Source organism: Bombyx mandarina, chromosome 16, assembly GCF_030267445.1.
Source record: "Bombyx mandarina strain Sakado chromosome 16, ASM3026744v2".
NCBI lineage: Eukaryota > Metazoa > Arthropoda > Insecta > Lepidoptera > Bombycidae > Bombyx > Bombyx mandarina.
This window is the reverse complement of record NC_143222.1, coordinates 12,704,546-12,723,083: the sequence shown is the minus strand read 5'-3', so window position 1 is coordinate 12,723,083 and position 18,538 is coordinate 12,704,546. Positions and strand designations below refer to the sequence as shown.

Here is an 18,538-nt window from a genome sequence, read left to right as displayed (position 1 = left end):
GGCTAGTGTTAGCAAATTCCCTCAGGTTGAGCCCGTGAGCTCACCTATCCGCCCGGGCGTAACTGGAATATCCCCTTAGGCTCCCAGCGAATAGGTAGGACAAGCAAATGCTTTATTGAAAACTGTATTCAAGATCTTAACTACGATTCGTTTTATAGTATGTAGTCTAGCATATTAAATGGCGTGCCAGCGGGTATACCCGGCGATGTCCGGATCATACCGTTACTTATTACGCTACGTAATTAATATTAAAATATGCTAACAGTTAGCACAATACGTAAATGTCGTCGGAATAACACTTTAGTCGTCCGTGACTATAAACAACTTAAAGTATTCGGAACGTCAGAAATCAAACCCGCAAAATTATAATTTGCGTTATTACTGATGGTAGGACGTCTTCTGAGTCCGCACGGGTAGGTACCACCACCCCGCCTATTTCTGCCATGAAGCAGTAATGTGTTTCGGTTTGAAGGGTGGGGCAGCAGTTGTAACTATACTGAGTCCTTAGAACTCATATCTCAAGGTGGGTGGCGCATTTACGTTGTAGATGTCTATGGGCTTCAGTAACCACTTAACACCAGATGGGCTGTGAGCTCGTCCACCAATCTAAGCAATAAACAAATATATATATATATCAACTAAATTAAAACTGTACAAGTCCACGACTTGGAAAAACAAAGTAAATACCCATATCATTTACGAGAAATTTCCTCGGAGTTCGTTCAGCCATTTTTTCTTGGTCGAATAACAAACATAATATAAACTTTCTGATTTATTGTATTAGTATATTATACACTAGCGACCCGCCCTCGCTTCGCTTCGGAAACACTAAAACACACATGAAACCAAAAAAATAAAATAAATAAAAAAGTATCCTATGTTCATCAGGGACAATGTCGGCTTCTAATGGAAAAAGAATTTTTCAAATCGGTCCAGTAGTTTCGGAGCCTATTCGAAACAAACAAACAAACAAATCTTTCCTCTTTATAATATTAGTATAGATAGACACTATAATATTATTATATAGTACTTCTATTGTATATTGTAATTGTATGTAACTGTATAGTATAAAAAACGACTACTTTTTTTGTGATCTTTGTTTTGTTGGGCCGATGAGCTCACGATACACCTTGTGTTAAAAGGAGAATGAAGCAATAAAAGGAAAATCGACATTGAGGAATGGGGTCGTTGTCTCAATTAAGTCATGTTACGGCTGTCTCACTTTTAAAACCTTATGTCATAAGACACGGCCAGAAATATTCGCAATAATGCGACAATATGAGACAACAACACAAAATTAAGAAGCAACTAGAAAAATAATAATTTCAAAGCAAAAATTATCACTTGTTTTGTTGAATATTCTTCTTTATTAAAACACTTTTGTTTCAACATTAATAATGGTCTAGTAATTTCGTACCAGACAAAATAAATATACGTATATTGTTTTTATGTACGTACGTAATGTATGTATGCACGTTGGTCGCGCATTTGTTCAAATATCAGAACAATGTGGCCTGACTGCTTTGTGACGTCATCGTTGCTATGAAAACCAAAAGCATTGCAAACCCTTGTCTTCTATACGACCGCGTATTGCTCACTGAGTTTCTCGCCGGATCTTCTCAGTGGGTCGCGTTTCCGATCCGGTGACAGATTCTGCGAAGCACTGCTCTTGCTAGGGTCAGTGTTACTGACACTCCGGTTTGAGCCCCGTGAGCTCACCTACACACGTTAGGGTGAAGCTGAAATAGCCTCTCAAGGCTATCAGCATAGGTAGGAGAAAAAAATAATACGACCACGGTAATATCGTTCTATGGTAGATTCAGCGAAGCACTGCTCTTGCTAGGGCTAGTGTTAGGAAATTCTCTCAGATTGAGCCCGTGAGCTCGCCTACCCGTCCGGGCGTAGCTGCCTCTTAGGCTATCAACTTTCAACTTTATTTTTTATAATTAACGTTACAATTCAATAGCCTGACAAGTTCAGGCGATGTTATTTACCTATCTAAGCTAAGATCTAAGAGTAAAGTTAATAGGGTTAGGCAACCAGAACGCTTCACAGAACTACACCGGGTATCTTGTTCTTCAGCCCACGACTCAAACCTTCTATCTAACTCTATATATGTATATAAATGAATTGCTGTTCGTTAGTCTCGCTAAAACTCGAGAACGGCTGAACCGATTTGGCTAATTTTGGTCTTGAATTATTTGTGGAAGTCCAGAGAAGATTTAAAAGGTAGATCAATATGAAATTACTGGGAATTAAATAAAAATAACAATTTTGTTTTTCCTTTGATGTGCTCCACGTCGGTCTCTTATTTATCGATTGAGGCACTACGAAGTCTGCGGGGTCAGCTAGTATAACAATAAAATATATGCATCATTTTGAATCAACACGCTTGCAAGTCTACACAATAAACATACAAACTATCTTAATTAGTAAGTAAAGTTAATTAAACAACAGTTATATGTTTGCGTTTCCGCGTCCGGAAGACGACGCACTTCCGGTAGACATCTTGCACGTTTCCCAACCATTGTGTCTCTAATTGTAATGGATGGAAAGCATCGTTTGTTTTATCACATTCAATTGTGCTCGATTTAATTTTTAGTGATGTTGTAATTACGGTGTGTTGAGCCGATATTACACTGAAACTGAGAGTCGTGTCTTAAGATGATATTACTGTTGTAGTATCTGGGCTTTGGTCTGGTCATCAATAACTTAAAAAGGCCTATAATAATGTTAATTCCTTAGTCAATTTCTCTTCAAGTGCTGTACTAAATGACTTATTATTTTAACTAATATTCGTTTAATTATCGCAATTCTAACATAATAAAAATATAGTATCATTGGGCAATTTCCTTCTTACTGCTGTTAGTGATTTGTAAAAAATAAAGAACGTTAATTGTTAATGCTAATAAAAATCTCTGCTGACAAACAGAATAGAGAATGATTATATCTAAATTTGTATGCCTCCGATAGACTCCGAAACGATTGGGCCGATTTCAATGAAGTTTTCAGGAAATTTTAAGATTTAATTAGCAAGATCATTTGACAGTGATCGGATTAAAATCAAATCTAAGACGGACCAGCACTGCAGGTCCGGGTTTATCTAAATATGTATCAGTAATGGAGAATGCTAATTGCAGGATTAATTGTAAAATTTAATTTATTAATTTATCGATGTATGCATTAAATAATAGAGCGTGCGGCTCAACTGATTTTGTGTGTCATTTTAAGCCAAACACATGTAGTGCTTTATATTTTTACTCTTCTGGCTTAGTCTCCAAGTGGATCTAGGTTATATACCGATAATTTAATATAATAATAATATGCATAATAATGAATAATGAATGAGGAGATGTATGGAAATGGTAGTGCAAGGTAGAGGGGGAAGAGGTCGACCAAAGAAGACATGGATGGAGTGTGTGAATGACGATATGAGAGAGAATGGAAGAGAAAAATTAGCTGTGCCGACCCCACATAGTGGGATAAGGTGGAGAAAAAGAAGAAGATGCATAATAATGAATACCAGCCTTCTGGGCACTCTGCCAAGCGACGACAGCTTGGCACAGTTCTATTTATTGTAATTATTTAGAAAAATAGCTATTATATAGTAAATATTTCTCTTTTTAGTTAGGCTGTGTTATATGTATAGAAAATTCATTAAAATTACTTTTACGGTTTTATTAAATGTAAAAAGTAGACCATGGAATTTTAATGAATTGGGCAGCTCGGGATCAGGGTAAGACTTCTGTCTGGCAGCGCATTATTATATTATTATACTATATTATTATGGTACGTGACTGGAATCTGGCCAATAACCATAAATCTTTTTCTTGACAGGAGTTGGAGCAGGAGAAACATCTACTTCGGCGGCGTCTGGATACCACCCAGGGAGAATATGAGGCCAGGATTCTGGAACTGCAGAACGACATCAAAGAACTATCGGTCAAGATTGATACGAGAGATACCTCTGTCAAACTGGTAAACGATTATCTTTTTTTTTTATGGCTTAGATGGGTGAACGAGCTAACAGCCCACCTGGTGTTAAGTGGTTACTGGAGCCCATAGACATCCACAACGTAAATGCGCCACCCACCTTGAGATATAAATTCTAAGGTCTCAAGTATAGTTACAACGGCTGCCCCACCCTTCAAACCGAAACGCATTACTGCTTCACGGCAGAAATAGACAGGGTGGTGGTACCCACCCGCGCGGACTCACAAGAGGTCCTACCACCAGTAAAAATCTATACTAATATATAAATCTACAGTGGTTTCTACGGATGTTCCGTTATAACTACTGAACCATGCATCCGATTGACTTGAAACTTGGTATCCATGTAGAAAATACATGAACTTAATGGATAGGCTAATATTTATATGAGTGTTGGACTCCCTACACCAGCTGCGGAGGCGTTAATGATGAGAATCTTTGTGGGGGTGAGAAATAATAATGTTAATTTTAAGTGCCCAGCGAAGCGGACGGGTACTTTTCTTCTTTCTGGTCGTTCCCTCAATGCTGAGGATCGTGACTGTATGTCAATCTTCTCCACTCGGTCCGGTTCTGCGCCATATGTACCGCTCCCCATATCTGGCCTCCAGTCACCTCCTTGAGTTGGTCAACCCATCTAGCTGGCGCTCTTCCTCTAGCGCGCTTCCCCTCCATCTGTCCGAGAATTGTGAGTTTCTCCAGGCTGTGCAATGAGGATCGCATTATGTGCCCAAAGAAACTCCGGATCCTTTCCTGGCACATAGTCAGCAGGCGCTTGGTGACCTTCAGCTCTTCGAGGATGGAGACATTGGTTCTCATAGCTGTCCAAGGAATGCGTAGCAGCTTTCTCCAGCAATACATTTCAAACGCCTCAATCTTTTTGCGTTCCTTTTTCCTGAGACACCAAGTCTCCACCCCGTACAGGAAGATAGAGAAGACCAACGTACGAACCAGACGCATCTTAGTTACTCGGCGAATATTACGGACGGGTACAGCTAGTGTTATATGAATTGAATTCATTTTGTCAATCCATCGCGAAGTTGTCATGCGTTTCAGTTTGAGGGGCAGTACAGTCGGCATAAAACGAAATTGAAAATTCGATCTCATATTTCAAAGTTTTTTTTATGGCTTAGATGTGTGGACGAACTCACAGCCCACCTGGTGTTAAGTGGTTACTGGAGCCCATAGACATCTACAACGTAAATGCGCCACACACCTTGAGATATAAGTTCCGAGGTCTCAGTATAGTTACAACGGCTGCCCCACCCTTCAAACCGAAACGCACGGCAGAAATAGACAGGGTGGTGGTTTCAAAGTATCTTCTGGCATTCTCGTTGAGATGTCTACAAGTCCGTAATTTCATGCAATTAGAACTTCGAAATGAGGGTTCCAGTTATTTTGGATATTGGTTCTGGTAAGCGCTTAAAATTTAACGTACCAATAAATACGAGAACCGTTGATAAACAATTCACAAAAGCTTACATGAACATTTTATTATCGTTCACAAAGTAAGTTATCCTTTTTAGGGAATGCAAATGTCGAAACTTATTAAGAAATACATTCCGATGATTATGTTATGCTGAAACATTTTTATGTATGTACATACATATCTGTGTGATCTTGTGCAAGCTGAAACAACAAACTGTTCGTCACATATGTAGACAATGATCGAACTTATATCTCAAGGTGGGTGGCGCATTTACATTGTAGATGTTTATGGGCTCCAGTAACCACTTAACAACAGGTCGGCTGTGAGCTCGTCCTCCTATCTAAGCAATAAAAATAAAAAAAAGTTTGATAATTATAATCAAAAGGAAGGAAGGAAAAGAAGATTTACCAATGTACCTCAGAACTTGTGATTCATGTGTGACTTCCTTGAAACTATTCGGTTATTGTAGAGACTCATCTATGATTAGATACTTTCATACTTCTCCCGCGTATACACCGTGTGTTCAGAATCTAGGGATAGGGTAATATTATTAAATTGCAATTAACTTTATTTTTATGGACGACGCCTTCAAGTACATGTTAATTGGCTCCGGTAACTGCTTGGGACTAGGCGTTGAGATAGATTTATTGAATTCTATTCACTTTTCCTGAGTCTTAAACATTGTCAAAACTAATCTATCTGACTGGTGGTAGGACCTCTTGTGAGTCCGCGCGGGCAGATACCACCACCCTGCCTATTTTTGCCGTGAAGCAGTAATGCGTTTCGGTTTAAAGGGTGGAGCAGCCGTTGTAACTATACTTGAGACCTTATAACTTATATCTCAAGATGGGTGGCGCATTTACGTTGTAAATTTCTATTGGCTCCGGTAACCACTTAACCTCAGGTGGGCTGTGAGCTCGTCCATCTATCTAAGCAATAAATAAAAATGAGTTTATTTTAATTTTCTTAGAAATGATACAGTGGACAATACTCTTACGTTGACAAACTCAGATAGTCTGAAGAGTTCCAAATGTAACTGTACCTTTAAATGGAGATTTATTGTTTAGTTCTGTGGCATTAGCTATCAAACAATAGAAGAGACATGGCAAAACCTGAACCGCGTTAACGACTTTTTTTTTTTTAATTGCTTAGGTATTGGCTGCACGATCTCACGGCCCACCCGGTGTTCAGTGGTTACTGGAGCCCATAGATATATACAACGTAAATGCGCCACACACCTTGAGATATGCGTTCTAAGGTCTCAGTATAGTTACAACGGCTGCCCCACCTTTCAAACTGAAACATATTATGCTTCACGACAGAAAAAGGCGGGGTGGTGGTACCTATCCGCGCGTACTCACAAGACGTCCTACCACCAGCAATACCCACCATCTATTTCTATAAAAAATGCAACCTGACCGTCGCAGCTAGTTTCAAACCGACGACTGATGTTCGTTATGTGAAAATACAATTTAAAATCTATTTTTACGTTAAAACAATAGAGCGTGCGTTTGAACAACTCGCCCAACGTCCTTGACCCTTACCAAAAAAAACGTTCTTTGTCTAATATTCGGATGTAATTAACATTGGTAATAGCCACTTCAGCTGGTAAATGACTCAAGGTCTACTGCGGTGGTATTAACGGTGAGGTGTTCTACGAGCAGTGAACAGTAAAATAACATTGAATAGTGTTGGTTGAACTGATAGTAGGTAGTGCAGTAGAATTAGGTAACATAGTTCATTTTTTTATTATGTTGCTTAGGTCGGTGGACGAGCTCACACAGCCCACCTGGTGTTAAGTTCTTACTAGAGCCCATAGACATCTACAACATAAATTTCACCGCCCACCTTGAGATATAAGTTCTAAAGTCTCAGTATAGTTACAACGGCTGCCCCACCCTTCAAACCGAAACGCATTACTGCTTCGCGGCAGAAATGGGCAGGGTGGTAGTACCTACCCGTGCGGACTCACTAGCGTGTCCTACGGCCACAATAATTACGCAAATTATAATTTTGCGGGTTAGGTTTTTATTACACGATGCTATTCCTTCACGGACGATTAGCGTGGTATGGATATGTGATGTGTAGAGAGAAGATGCATGTGACTAGGAGATGTATGGAAATGGTAGTGCAAGGTTGAGGGGGAAGAGGTCGACCGAAGAAGATATGGATGGAGTGTGATTGACGATATGAGAGAAAGAGGAGTGAGTGTTGGAATGACGGCTGATAGAAGAGAATGGAAGAGAAAAATCGCTGTGCTGACCCCACCTAGTGGGATAAGGTGGAGAAAAAGAAGATGTTATTCCTTCACCGTGGAAGTCAATCGTGAACATTTGTTAAGTACGTATTTCATTAGTAAAATTGGTATCCGCCTGCGGAAGTCATATCATCGTAACATTAACGTAGCGGCAGTCACTGATCACAATCTCGGATACCATAAAAGCAAATAAACGTGTCCAAATTTTTTGCCTCGTTGTAATCCTATTTAGTTTCGCATCGGCGAGTCCCGGACTCACGTTTTCGATGACGGGTCCGTATTACAACAACGTGATCGAATTTAAGAACCTCTCCTAATCTCATTAATGGGGCTTTATTCGACTCACTTTACGGGTGACTCTAGCTATTCAATGTAAGGGGATCAATGTGGATTACTTGTGAGGGAATTAAATATCGACAAGTTTTTTTTTTTCAATTCTCAACATCGTGAGAAATGAGTTTTGGGTTTTTTTTATAGTTTAGATTTTTGGGGAGCTCACAGCCCACCTGGTGTTACATGGTTACCGGAGCCCATAGACATCTACAACGTAAATGCCGCCACTTACCTTGAGACATGAGTTGTAAGCTCTCACTTTTAACACTACAACGGCTGCCCCGCCCTTCAAACCGAAACGCATTACTGCTTCACGATAAAGATAGGCTGAGTGGTGGTACCCATCCGTGCGGACTCACTAGACGTCCTACTACCAGTAAACCAAACCGGTCCAGCCGTTCTCGAGTTTTAGCGAGACTAACGAACAGCAATTCATTTTTATATATATAGATAATGGAGTAGAAAAAGTAGAGGGGGAAGAGGTTGACCGAAGAAGACATGGACGGAGTGTGTGAATGACGATATTAGAGAAAGAGAGGAATGAGTGTTGAGATGACGGCTGGTGGAAGAGAATGAAAGAGAAAAATTACCTGTGCCGAACCGACGTAGTGGGATAAGGTGGGGAAAAAGAAGAAATATATTTATTTATTATTATTGTTATATAATATATTTTAGAAAATGTAATCTCTTTGTGATTTGCACACAAGCAAAAGTGTACAGCCAAAAAGCATAACGTAATAATGAATACAAATCTAATTAACGCTGTAATTGTAACAACAAAAAAAAAACATCTTTCATACAAAATAAACATGACCGCTTGTGTCATTATTGTTTAGGTCGATACTGAAATGACGCAATCCCCGTGTAATTTATAGGGAGTTTCCATTTAATAGCCTAAACTAAGGCTTTCGAGGGTCAATTAGTAAATTAGAGGCGCACCTTTGAGGCTCTGACGTGTATATATACCGCTTGAGAAGCCTAGCTCAAATTTTCATTAAATTATTATATATAAGCATTGTGTTATTTCATGTTTACTTAGCTAATTCAGCACTAGTTGGATATAGGTAAATACAGGTAAACCTATAGTTGAGGCCGTCAGCGCAAAAGTGACCTAAGCTTCCCATAGTTGGTATGGAGGCAATCAGATTGGAATTTTCATGAATTTGAAATTGAGTAAGCAAAAAAAAAACAATACGCGCAAAAATAAATGTTTACAAAGCTATCTGTTATTTATGGGTGAAACTATAGATAGGCCGGTTTTGCATCAAAATTTATTATCTTTTAAATAACTTCCCATATACGTCAAATAAGCTTGAATATAAAAAAAATGTGGGTTAGACCACTTTTGCGCTGATGGCCTCAGTTGTAAGCAACATTGTGTACAAACTCAGCACATTTGTCTTGTTTAGTCGTGCGCACATGGCTTATGTTACAAGTCAGATTTCTTACTTGTTGTTATTTATAGCGTACCTTTTTAGCTTGTAATGTGTACTAAAGGTCCCGCAGTAGTCGAAATTCGACTATAATTAATTGGAATTATAAGTTTGTACACTATTATGATTATATTTTATACTTCTATAATCACAAATTTCGCCAAGACTACACTATAAAAAATATTAATAAAGACAAACAATATTTAATCTATTCTCAATTTGACAACAGACGTCAAGAACAAAAGTTTGACAATAAATAGTATGCATGCGTGTTGCGTCAAATACATGGTATGTAGTGTGTGTAATGTTTTCTTTATTGATTTAATGTATCTTTTATGCATTACTTTAAAAAAATATTAGCATTGTGCACTTCATCTTTATATTCTCTATAAGTGTGGAAAATTTCATACTCCTCCGTCCGCGCAATTTTCGTAAAAAGGGATACAAAGTTTTTGCTTCACGTATTAATATATAGATTGTGTGCCTAATAATAAAAACAAACAATAATTGTTCTAACACGGTATTTTACAACACGATTGCACTCTAACACGAAAAGAAAATTTCCCTAAAACCCTCTTATAACGCGGTACTTCTACAACACGACAGAGAAATATTTGTTTTAAAATTATATAGAAAATTATGTTATGCACTATGAACAAACAACTTAAGGGAATTACCGAAATTTTACTCATTATTTTTATAATACATACGGGCATAGTCGAGATGTTACATTCAAAAAAATTACTCTTCTTTTTGTATTAGCTTCTAGTGTCATATAACGCGCTTTCGTACGAAGCGGGATTTTGTAGGAACGAATCTACACTGCTACTGGTACTAGGACCTCTTGTGAGACCGCACGGGTAGGTACTACCACCCTGCCTATTTTTGCCGTGAAACAGTAATGCGTTTCGGTTTGAAGGGTGTGGTAGCCGTTGTAACTATACTGAGACTTAGGAACTTAAATCTCAAGGTGGGTAGCCCGTTTACGTTGTAGATGTCTATGGGCTCCAGTAACCACTTAAACCAAGTGGGCTGTGAGCTCGTCCACCCATCTAAGCAATAAAAAAGGAGGGCTATCTGTAGGGTTGTCAGACTTGCCGTATTTCCCGGGACGTCACGTATTTTAGGCTTAGTTTAAAATGTCCCGGCGGGACTGACTGTCCCGTATTCGAACCCTACGATTATAATTGTATTGATTTTTATAAATATGGTAACATACCAATAAAAATATATTATGTTAAAACTAACTTGCTTCTCGGAGAAATATATAAAAAAAATTCACTATATAATTTTGTTTTTTATTTGTCCCGGCTAAAAAACTATATTTCCATAATTTTTTTTGCCAATTCAAGCTTTTGCCCCTTATAGCCTGAAAACGAATTGGCAGCCCAAGTTATCTGTATTATAATCAATTGAATTTAAAGCTTTTTACTGTTTAAACGATGGCTGATATTTCGGATAAGACTGGTCATATTGATGTTGTTTTTACTGAGGCAATCTTTCTACTTGATTTGTTATTTTGGTTTCGTGATGTTATCATTTTGAATTGGTCTAACGAAAGCTAGTTAAACGGTGTCTGCTTTTGCTAGAATACAAAAATAGATTAACACATATATAAAATACTAATACATTTCTTTCGGTTTGCTGATTTATTCATGATGTACTGAAGTATCTACACATCGAACACGGATCAATGATTCGTCCAGTACTTATCTCTGTGCAGCACATTTTTAATATGGGCATCAACCTAGCGAAAAGTACTGCGGTCTATGTGTTATGATAATCGCCTTATCGTTTCCGCCGCTGACTACTCCCCGAATCCTGATCACGCAGGAGCCAGTCACCGTCAACGCCCTAGACACGTCCTTACGGATCCATCAAATCCAATAACCTTTGCATTAGACGCCTTCAGCTCTAACACTAGGAGCAGGCTTAGGGACCCCGGTAGCCGTACTCGTCGAACTCGACAAAGAATTCGACGTGCAACCCAGCCCATGTATCAGCTCGCTGAGTTTCTCGCCAGATCTTCTCAGCGGGTCGCGATTCCGATCCGGTAGTAGATTCATTAGCGAAGCAGCTGCTCTTGAATTGTTAGGTCTCCTTCGGAGGTGCTCGGGCAGCTGCTCGCAAATCCCACCCCTTCTGGCTGAGCCTTTGCTCGCCCACCTGTCCTGGTGAAACTGGAAAGGCCTCCGGGCCACCAGTAATCCTTCAATCCTAAAAAAAAACCACCTGTCCTGGTGGAACTGGAAAGGCCACCGGGCCACCAATAATCCTTCAATCCTAAAAAAAAGGATTTTTAATCCCGGTTAATTTGTGAATCTTAGCGTCCAAGTAATACAAAAGGAAATGGAGACACAATTTCAAACATCACACTTCCATTCGCCTTGTAAAGCCAAGGTCAAAAAACCCTTTCCGTTCCAACGTACCCAAACTTAAGTGTTTTACGACAGGATGCGCTGATGACGATCAACGCGTGACCATATCCACGGTAATTATCATTCCGCGCCTAATGAGCTGATACTGAAGCTTCGTATAACTTGGTAGGATAAAAACAAAACTGTTGCCTTAACTCAGTTTGCAGACGAATTGTTAACAAATCGACAAATCGTCTTTTCGCCTCAAAAGTGTGCCATTTCCAAAAATATTCGAAATTGAGTTAATATGCGGAATCATTTGGTATCACCAGTATTTTTCTCATAAATACTGTCAAAAGAGCGTAGTTTAGTTTTAGTTTTTTTTTTTAGTTTACCTATATTTTGACTACTAGTAACAAAATTAATATTTATTTTTATCTTACTGTATAAGACAGAAAATGTGACTGGTAAAAGATAAAAAGAAAATTTTGCAAAGATTATTAATATTAAAAATATGACATGTTAAACCTTTAAAACACTCCTGTAAAATTAGTAAGTTTTGAGATTATACAGTTTTAATGCGAGAAGACGAAATGACATTATTACGTGACAGATGTCTGAATCTCGCTTACATTTTTCATGATAAGCTTGCATCTAAACAAGTTCCAAACAACGTTCAGACCGTCGATCTACCGAGCAATTTCACCCGGTGGAAGATCTTTTCATTCATCTTTATCTTCCAAAACATTTATTTGGTTGGCTATATTTTGCGTGCGTTCCAGTTTCCGAATCTGCTGTGGGTTTGTTCATTGTATGCCTTTGGACGCTATTAAGAAAATGATTACTAAGTAAATAAATAATAATTAAAGGTAATACAAAAATAAGCATTCAGTCTTTTAAACCCTATGATTTCTCTCACCACTCCGCAGAGTCACCTGTTATTTCTTTTTCCAAATACAATCAGGGCTAACATTAGTTCCTTGAACTTTGTTTCAACGTAGCATGTTATCGTAGATAAATCTCGGGTTTAAAAATACCACATTATAATGTAAGAATAGGTGTTCCGTGCATTCAAATTTATTTTCTGCACTAATAACAGAATGCATAGTTACGAGTGTTCATTTTTAATTTATTCAACAAACTAGTTTAATGATTATATTTTTCTTGTATACACGGGTCATTTTGCCAATTAAAAAACTTTCCTTAGCATTTAAAAAAACATATTATACTCTGATTAACCTATAACATAGTCGGAAATGCAAATCAATAGAGTGGAATACATTTTAAATATTAAAAATGACATGTCTGTTATAAGCAAATCTTTTTCTTAAATTCATGTGAGTACGATAAAAGGCCTTAGGTGTCTCATGTGAGATCTACAAAAACATATTTAATCAATTAACTATGAACAATCAAAATAGTCCGACAACGAGTCAATGCCTTATTCCGAACAGCCGTGTTGCAAGTCGTCACGGCACCTGATGTCCTTCCAAAACGCTCTTAGAAAAAAAACTATTTCGTAAACGGATTCTATTCGAATTTGGACTTAAAATCTAAAGGCTTAGAGTGTAAATATAAATAGCGCCGACATTGTTTCGTCCATTAACACAATTAACCACGCTTGATGTTTTGATCGCTATGTGATTGTATGAATAAAATAAATATTTGATAGATTACGTTCGAAGTCCGGTCATGTACTTTTTACTTAATTTTACCTACTTTTTACTGCTGGTAGGACGTCTTGTGAGTTCGCGCGGGTAGGTACCACCAACCTGCCTATTTCTGCCGTGAAGCAGTATGCGTTTCGGTTCGAAAGGTGGAGCAGCCGTTGTATTGTAAAAACGGAGGCTTTAGAACTCATATCTTAAGTTAGGTGGCGGCATTTACTTTGTAGATATCTATGGGTCCGGTAACCAGTTAACACCAGTTGGCCTGTGAGCTAACCCATCTAAGCAATAAAAAAAATTTAATCGTCCTTGTCCTTACGTAGTTGTCGATTTTTCTGAAGAACGTCGTACCGTAAAGTTTATTTTTGTTCCCCCACCTATTCGTTGGTAGCCTAAGGGAATAATCCAACTACGCCGTGACTGGGTAGGTGAGCTCACGAGGCTCAACCTGAGAGAATATGCCAACATTGGCCCTAGCTAGAAAAGTGCTTATCTACCACCGCATTGGAAACGCGACCCACTGAGAAGATCTGACGAGAAACTCAGTGGATTAAATCTGTTCGTTACGGATCACCACACAATAGCCGGTCTACACTTATCGATGACGAATATTGATAAAGTACTTAGTCTGTTCATCACCAACACTACTCGAGATTTATCTTACCTATGTGCTCTGTACGTGTGTGACTTTTTGTTCCCCAATAAACTTTTACACTTTCTAATGTTTTTTAATTTCTATATTCTATAATAAATTAAACAATTATCTACCTGCACATGAAGATATTAACATTAGACAGACAGATATAATGAAAATGTAGTAGATATTAATTTGGAAATCACAAACAGACAAATCACTTCCTATGATTACAGACACACAAATAGCTTTATTTGTTTTTGATATACCTGTTTAAATCCGTTACAAATCATAGGTAAACACTAAAACTTACTTTATTTATATGTACGGTGTGATAGAAGATGGTTTCTTAATCTTGCATTCTTTCGTTATCTTTTCAAAAGCGATAAGATATGGCGGTGAAATAATTTCACAACCACACCTCCTTGAGTTGCGCATTCCTCATGTCTGAGGGTCGTGACCATCTCCTCCCATTATCCTTCTCTGGATGATTTTTCGCCATCTTCCTCTCTTCTTGGCGGTGTGTATGGCCTTTCATTTAGTCCCGCTTAAAATTAACCATGAATTCCGGATTATTTCTCCTTTAGATTATTTGACAACGATCGTCTTATATGACCCATAGTAAAATACCCTAATAAATTCAACACAAACTATGCATTGGCTTGGCTGTGTCCCTGGTATTTCTGACGTCCACGAGCGACAGTAACCACTCACCATCAGGCAGGCCTAATGTCCGCCTACAAAGGCAAAAAAAAAACACCCTAATAATTGAATAATGTTTGTCACCAGAGAGATGAAGAAAAAGCTAGTCTGATAGCTGAACTTACAGCGCAGAATTCTCGCCTCACGGTCCAGTTGAAGGAGTCATCAGCCACAGAAGCTCAACTGCTGGCCCAGCTGGAAGCCTTAAAAGATCAATGTTCCATGAGGAAGACGGATCTACAGGTAGGTCGAGAATTAACCAACCAACCTTGATAGACAAATATTTATATGAATGTTGTTACTTAATAAGACGACAACAATGTTGCTTTGTGCACGATGAATTTTAAAAGAATAAGGTGGAATTAATTAATTCATGCTTAATTTAAAAAAATACTCCTTATCTTCTGTTATAGTTCAGTCTTTTGACTTGCCCTTCAATTATAACTTTACCTTGTAGCCTGAAGGCAACCTTCAATTAATAGCCTTCAATTAGTAGTAACAAGCCCATAATCTATAATAGGAATCAAGGATTTAACCAATAAAAAATAGTTGGCGTTGATTATTTGTTTGCATTCTCTACGTTCGGACGTCGATTATCCGATTGCGAGAACTTATTGTCATATCCAAATACAGCCATGGTTCAGCAAATAGACAATCACTTATTTAGCGATAGATTATAATACATAACTGAATTTGTAAGGATATCAAACAGAAACATTTAGTTTGATTTTTATTCAGGATCACGTCCAAAGTCTACAGTCTTTGAAATCTGAACTGGCGTTGGTCACTGACAAGAAGACAGACCTGGAACGAAGGCTTACTGGATCGCTGAAGAACAAGGAGAACTTGATGCAGCAGCTTGATGAAGCTAACGACAGAATCGCAGCCTTGGAGAGGCAATTGAAAGAACAGGTGAGAGATTTTAGTCTATATATTCCCAAGTTGGTGACATATTTTATCCTAATAGATATAGCTTGGCAATAGATTGGTGTCTTTGAGGGAAGAATAAATGATTTAATCCACTATACAAACTTCGTCCGACTCCACAGTAAGATAAAAATCATGTAAAGATATTATGATTGGCTTAAAGCTTGCTGATTGATCTAAGTTTGTTTAGCATGATATGCCATTAATAATTAGTATAGGTATTTATTGTAGGCTTGGGATAGGAATCTCAAGACGATACTACTAGTATGGATGGTTCATAGAGATGTTGACCACGGTCATTGGTTTGATGTATCCATATATTTTGATTAATAACTGAAACAACTATTGATTGTTATTGGTAGCATTCGGCTCACACCTGCGGTTGTTACCTTATTACTTATGTCTGCCGCGAAACATTCGTGATAATAAAAGATAGTGTTCATGCATCTGCCGTGTTGAGGATGTCGATCCTTGGAATTATTGTATCTGTATTAAATTTTCGCCACCAATACAACTATCGTGCTGTGTGTGACGCAAGCAACGTCTGCATTTTCAATTGGTTCAGAATATTGTTCCTTGACCCCATTATCCTAAGAAACGGCACTATTTTGTTTAAAAAAACTCATCTTTTAATTTCACTAAAGTGAAAGTGAGTTCTTAACTCCGTAAAAATTAATAGAAATTTCAAGTGCGGAAAATCTTCATGCGGATATCTTAGGCTGTTCTCAGACTACACTATACTATAGTGCCACATAATATAGCATAGTAAGTAAGCCGTATACTAAGCCAATAATATATAGTAGAGTACAGTGTGAACGTGTCCATAACAATGTATGGTGCGCGATATTGTTGTGCTATGAACTATATACTATATGGTATTATATTATGGCGTAGTCTGAAAGCAGCTTTATACTTTAACTAGCGACCCGCCCTCGCTTCGCTTCGGAACATTAAAACACACATGAAACAAAAAAATAAATAAAAAAAAATTAAAAAATGTAGCCTATGTTCATCAGGGACAATGTCGACTTCTAATGGAAAAATAATTTTTCAAATCGGTCCAGTAGTTTCGGAGCCTATTCGAAACAAACAAACAAACAAATCTTTCCTCTTTATAATATTAGTATAGAAGTATAGATATGGCTAGGGGAATTCAATTACTCATTAGGTTACCCGTTAACTCCTCCGTAGGTCTCGTTATGATAAAATGAAAAATGTTTCTTTTAATGTTAAATGTTACATTTTTATGTTAAATTATATGATCGCAAATTACAGATAAAAATCTTTCATAGATATTGAAATTTACAATTTAAGAAGCTAAGGTCCAGAATATCTTCCAGCGTCTCTTTTAATATCTTAAATAACTTGTAGATTATGCGTTAGATAAACCATAATTATTTTCAGCTGCTGTTACTAAATTTTTAACATTTAACTAGCATATTTATTTAACGAAATAAATTTTAAAATTCGTGAAATAAAAATCAATAGCAGCATTATTGCATAAAACATCCATTACATTACAAAAGATATGTTCGGTGATGTGATCAAACGTTCACATCAATCTTGTGAAATGATTGATTCGTTCATTGATCCATTTTACATATAGTTTTAATGTATGATAATTGCTTTGATCTTTATTTTGCTGAACATGGAGGCGAGTCTGGTGGTGGGATTATTGTCGGAATCAGATGTGAAGTGGACATCTGAATTGTTATGTAATAATGAGTGTGTGTGGGTGAGAAAGAGAGAGAGAGAAGAGAGAAGAGGTAATAATTATACTTTATTGTACACCCAAAGACAATTAACATTAAAACAGTCAAGTAATTCGGAATGACTGCGTCCAGACAGGGGCCCGGCCCTTAAATTATCTGGTACCAATTGTTTACGAACGAATTCTAATCGTTCGATTTCGTTTCTCAAGATGGGTCTTCGTGTCTCAACAGATGTCTATGGACTACGATAACTGCACATAAACTGACCTAAGAGCCTTTACACGTGTCATACCTTTCTCTGGTACTTTGTGTAATTTCCGCCGATTCGACCCAAGAACAATGGACGGTAATTAAAAATTAATCTCGACTTGAAGGTTGTGTTATTGTGAAATGAAGTTCTCAGTTACAATACATTAAGGCGCGACCAGATAGGAGGGATTCGCCAAATGGCGAAAACGCATTTGAGGCCGCGGAACTTAGTGTTCGCTAAACAATACAGATTCAAGGACAGGCACCATCATCCTGCTCAGTTCTGTTGCGAATCAGTCCTATGTTTCAATTTAGAGGTAGTGAGAGATCACCGTGATAGACGATTGGACCAACATTGACTTCCACGGTGAAAGAATAACATCGTAGAATAAAAATTAAACCCGCAATATTATAATTTGCGTAATTACTGGTGATAGGACTTCTTGTGAGTCCGTACGAGTAGGTACCACCACCCTGCCTATTTGTGCCTTTAATCAGTAATGCCTTTCGGTTTGAAGGGTGGGTCAGCCGTTGTACTGTTAAAAGTGTGAGCTTACAACTCGTGTCTCAAGATGGGTGGTGGCATTTACGTTGTAGATGGTCTCTGGTAACCACTTAACATCAGGTGGGCCGTGAGCTAGTCCAACCATCTAAGTAATAATAATAATAAAAATATTATGACTACGGATCTTCGGTATCCACTAACTCAGGTGGAAGATAAAATTTATTTATTTATTTATTTATTTATAACTTCTTATACTATAAAGTATAAAGGCGGACTTAATGCCATAGGCATTCTCTAACAGTCTACCTTAGGGGAGTGCAGAGATGAAGCTTGGTAGGTGTAGTGT

At 37.9% G+C, this 18,538-nt stretch overlaps 1 protein-coding gene across 1 annotated transcript in view; it reads left to right on the top strand.

The window, feature by feature from the left end:
• The window catches only part of LOC114240466 (bicaudal D-related protein homolog), a 110,122-nt gene that overhangs the window by 71,697 nt on the left and 19,887 nt on the right, over positions 1-18,538 (top strand). The window contains exons 2-4 of the mRNA XM_028171015.2: positions 3,838-3,978; positions 14,887-15,042; positions 15,538-15,711. Coding sequence (XP_028026816.2) covers positions 3,838-3,978; positions 14,887-15,042; positions 15,538-15,711 — 471 coding nt within the window. The remainder of the gene's footprint in view (positions 1-3,837; positions 3,979-14,886; positions 15,043-15,537; positions 15,712-18,538) is intronic.